Here is a 4,869-nt window from a genome sequence, read left to right as displayed (position 1 = left end):
ATCTCGTGAGTTTGGGTGAACTCCAGGAGTTGGTGATGGACAGGGAGGCCTGGCGTGCTGCGATTCATGGGGTTGCAAAGAGTCGGACACGACTGAGCAACTGCACTGAACTGATGCACCACCTTCCAGTCCCCTCTCATAATTAAATAACTATGTATCAGACTGTTAGGGAAATTAAAATGGAGGTACTCTTGTTCAGCCTTCAGAAGCAAGACAGCAGGCCTCTGACCGACTTCTAACCTTGCATGGACCCTGCCTGGATGACATGTCTGCCTGTAAGCATACCAGTTGTTACCAGCAAGTCAGGCAGCACCTTAGATAAGAGAGGATCTTGGAATTTCCTGAGCCCCTGGAGGTCTGGAAAATCTTGTGATTCACAAGGTGAAACAGCATTGTAAAAGTTAAAGGAAAACCAGAGCTGTGTGCAAATTGATGATGATATCAGTTTGTGTCCTGGAGTTATAAGCAGGAGCCCCCAAATCTGCAATTTGAAGTCTCATGGTGGGGTAGACCCACTTGCCTGGGACCCTTTTCCCAACTGGGACTCCAGATTGCTGTTACTTGGGACTTTCCATCTCTGTTCAAGTCTGGATATAGGTTGGTGGCCCATTTTGGTGATATGCACACTGTTACTTCTGTTATTTCTGTTTCTTTTCTTTTAACGACTGTATGTTGTAATTAAGTTATCTATTAAATATTGAAATTGGTTATTATGTATGTAACCAGCTGTTTCTTTTGTTAACAAATCCTTCAAACCTAAAACAAAATTAAAACCTTCAGCAAAACTCAACCGATGTATGAGACAGGGTGCTCAGGGCTGGTGCACTGGGTTGACCCTGAGGAATGGGATGGGGAGGGAGGTGGGAGGGGGCTTCAGGATGGGGAACACATGTACACCCATGGCTGATTCATGTCAATGTGTGGCAAAAACCACTACAATATTGTAAAGTAATTAGCCTCCAATTAAATAAAAAAAACAAACTCAACCTATCATCACATTCAAGTGACTTTTTAAAAAATGTGACAATGTTTCCAATCCCATATTTTGAATATGAGTATAATACCATATGCCATAAAAATTTTATAATGATTCATTCATCAGTTATAAGCTAGGCTATCATGAAGCAATCATATTGATTGCGCTAGGCTACTATAAAGCAATCATGTTGCTGTTTCTTCAGTATCAATGAATGAATCATTAGAACTACAAATAAATATGAATTGCTTTTCCACATTAGCTTTCCAGCTTTGATATTTAGTGTTAGGAATAACTATAATGTCTACAGTGTTTTGTATCATGTAAGACAGTATTGCTGTGGATACTGACAGGTGGTTCATCTTGTAAACAGACAATGTAAACTTATGGTATCAATAAATCCAGTACATATGCCCAATCTCCAACTAACACAACATCGTAAAGCAACTGTACACCAATAAAGTAAACAAATAAATGCAGTGCAGTACTATAATGTATTTTCTCTTCCTTATGATTTTCTTAAGAGCATGTTCTTTTCTCTAGCCTACATCATTGTACAAATACAGTATATTATACATATAGCATACAAAATGGGTGTTAATCGACCATTTATGTTATTGGTAAGCTTTCCAGTCAAGAGTAGGCTATTAGTAGTTTAGGGCGAAGTCAAGAGTTACACATGGATTTTCTTCTGCAACAGGGGTCAGCAGACACCTGCTAACCACCCCCTAACCACCACATTGTTCAAGGGTCAACTGTACATTTCCTGTAGTTGAGTTCCCTCAACCATTTTAAAAGCCTCAGGTGTGCCAGGTAAGTTGGTGCTCGTGGCCCACTGCTCACTTCCTTTGCTCACATGGTTTCAATGTTCACAGGTATGTAGTCCTGACGACAAAGCATCACGAAGGCTACACAAACTGGCCAAGCCCTGTGTCTTGGAACTGGAACTCTAAGGATGTGGGGCCCCATCGTGATTTGGTTGGTGAGTTGGGAACAGCCATCCGGAAGAGGTGCGTGTCCACAGACAGTCACCCCATCTCTTCACTTTTGATTTAACCACCCAGTATCCTGTGCCTTCTCTTCTCTGCTGTGTTTTCTAAGTTTGCATTTAACCAGTACATGAGAGGGTGTCTGGCCCTGAATTGGCAGTGTTTGAACCTTGGCAGTTTTCATGTGACCCAAAGTGACAGCATCAGAGAAGTGCACAGCCCTCTCTGGTTAGGTGAAGGATACGCAGCAGAGACCACGACGCTGCACTTGTGCTCTTCAAAGGATTCTTTCTGGGAAGCCTTCCAACCTAGGGCCTTTTCCAGTGTCTGGTGGAGGCCAGGGTTGTGTCTCATCTTTGTGTCCTCCTTAGCTGTCAACCCAGAGCTTTGTAGGCTTCATGGAAGGTTTAGATGAGTGGTAAATCAGGAGAGAGCTGAAGAGGGCAGTTAAAGCAACAAAAAGGAAGGTAAGGCATCACTCATGATTCTAGGTAATATTTCTAATATCTGCCACTTAAGATGTAACTACTTTCCAAGGTCAAAGAGCTGGGAAGGGGCAGAAGTGGGATTTGAACCCAGGTGTTCTGATTTTGGACCCTACTGTTCTGAGTATATTTGCCTGTAAGGAGGAAAAGTGGTATTTGTGTCATGCCCACTCAGCTCTGTTGTGATTTGGCAAACTTGATGTCCTATTTAAGGGGTAGACCAGCTACTTATTTGTATAAATACAGTTTGATTGGAATACAGTTGTGTTCATTCACTTACGCATTGATTCTGGCTACTTTCAAGCTCTAATTGCAGAGTCAGAGTAGAGATAGCAAGGCCTACAAAGCCTCAGATATTATCTGGTCAAAAGCATTTGCTGACATATGTCACCTGTGAAACATTCAGTTCCCCAGTACTGTGCTCTGCTAATAGTCCTGCTGTAAAAGTCTGAGACGTTGATTAGATCTGGACTCTAAGAGCCTTGATTTTCACCTTCTCTGCTTCTAGTCACTGAATCACATGATGAAATTCTTAACTTCAGTTCATTCTGCTTTATCTATGCCATTGCAAATGTTATCCTTACTTCTTGTATTACAGCATTTCCAAAACACTCAATTAATTCACAACAAGTTTTATTGTGTATGAAAATAGGTAAATTTAACCATATTTTGTTTCAGGTATATTAAGAACTATTAGTAAATCTTATATGAAACAATAAATTAATTTCAACTGCACAGAAAATGGTACTAATGGTTCTTTCTGAGTGATGAGATTTTGGATATTCTTGGTATTTGTCTCCATTTTCCAGTATCTCTTCAATATCTATTATGATCAACAGAAAACATTTTTAATAGGACTATATGTTATTGAGATAATTGACTTAAAAGACAGAAAATGGTTTAAATAACGTTTTGGTGTTAAGATAATTTATGCATAAAGATAATTTGTTATCTGCTAAGTCGCTTCAGTTATGTCCAACTCTTTGTGACCCCATGGACTGTAGCCTGCCGGGCTCCTCTATCCATGGAATTCTCCAGGCAAGAATACTAGAGTGGATTGCCACGTCCTCCTCCAGGGGATCTTCCTGACCCAGGGATAGAACCTGTCTCTCTTGTGTCTCCTGCGTTGGTAGATGAGTACTTTACCACTAGTGCCACCTGGGAAGCCCAATTTGTTATTTGTATCATCAAAAACAAAGGAAGCCAATCATTTTGCTTAAATGAATGATAAGAGATAATTTAAGGAACTGGCTGTAGGTCCTGACCCCTGTATGCCCTAATGGTAAATTTCACTGAGATGTGAAAATGCTGGCAACTGATTTTTCTTAAAATATTTTTTCTTTGCTTAATGACAGTTGCTGTCCTGTTTTTCTGTTTCAGGAACATACGCTATGGACTGTATCACTCACTTTTAGAATGGTTCCATCCTCTCTACCTACGTGATAAGAAAAATGGCTTTAAAACCCAGTACTTCGTCAATGCAAAAACAATGCCAGAGCTCTATGACCTTGTTAACAGGTACAAAACATAAGTTGTTTTAGCCTTAGGACTTTCATCAATGACATCTGAGCTGCTTATACTGTTGAGGGGAAAGGGGTAGGGGTGGGATATGAAAAAACTCTAGAAGACATCAAAATAGTAATGAGTAATCGTTGTGTTAAGACAAAGTATACTTTTTCTTTTTGCTTTTCAAAACTTCCATAGTATGGTCATGCTGATTTTATAAACTGAAACAGAACTGAGGATGGTAGTAAGTCAAACCTCAGTTAACTCCTTCCATACCACTTTCTTTGTCAGGAGCTTGGAGAAGGGCAGCATGGTCTAATGGACCCTACAGAGGGTTTGGCATCTGGCAGATTTGTATTTGAATCCTGCCTCTTGTTACCCTCAAGCATTTTCTTGGCTGTGCCATGCAAGCTTGTGAAAAAGCTGGCTTAAAACTCAACATTCACAAAACTAAGATCATGTCATCTGTTCCCATCATTTCATGGCATATAGATGGGGAAAAAAATGAAAATAGTGACAGACTTTATTTTCTTGGGCTCCAAAATCACTGTGGGTGGTGACTGCAGCCATGAAATTAAAAGACATTTGCTCCTTGGAAGAAAAATTATGACACACCTAAACAGCATATTAAAAAGCAGAGACATTACTTTGCCAACAAAAGTCCGTCTAGTCAAAGCTATGGTTTTTCCAGTAGTCATGTATGGATGTGAGAGTTGGACTGTAAAGAAGGCGTGCCACAAAGACAGAAATATAGATCAATGGAACAAAATAGAAAGCCCAGAGATAAATCCACGCACATATGGACACCTTATCTTTGACAAAGGAGGCGAGAATATACAATGGATTAAAGACAATCTCTTTAACAAGTGGTGCTGGGAAAACTGGTCAACCACTTGTAAAAGAATGAAACTAG

General features: G+C 40.1%; 1 protein-coding gene across 1 annotated transcript in view; it reads left to right on the top strand.

The window, feature by feature from the left end:
* Positions 1-4,869, top strand: part of FUCA1 (fucosidase, alpha-L- 1, tissue) — a 24,856-nt gene that overhangs the window by 9,242 nt on the left and 10,745 nt on the right. Inside the window, exons 2-3 of the mRNA XM_010830043.1 lie at positions 1,852-1,986; positions 3,831-3,968. Coding sequence (XP_010828345.1) covers positions 1,852-1,986; positions 3,831-3,968 — 273 coding nt within the window. The remainder of the gene's footprint in view (positions 1-1,851; positions 1,987-3,830; positions 3,969-4,869) is intronic.

The sequence above is a fragment of the Bison bison genome, unplaced genomic scaffold (genome assembly GCF_000754665.1).
Source record: "Bison bison bison isolate TAMUID 2011002044 unplaced genomic scaffold, Bison_UMD1.0 scf7180017864516, whole genome shotgun sequence".
In the NCBI taxonomy this organism is placed as follows: Eukaryota; Metazoa; Chordata; class Mammalia; order Artiodactyla; family Bovidae; genus Bison; species Bison bison.
This window is presented reverse-complemented; position numbering and strand designations above follow the sequence as displayed.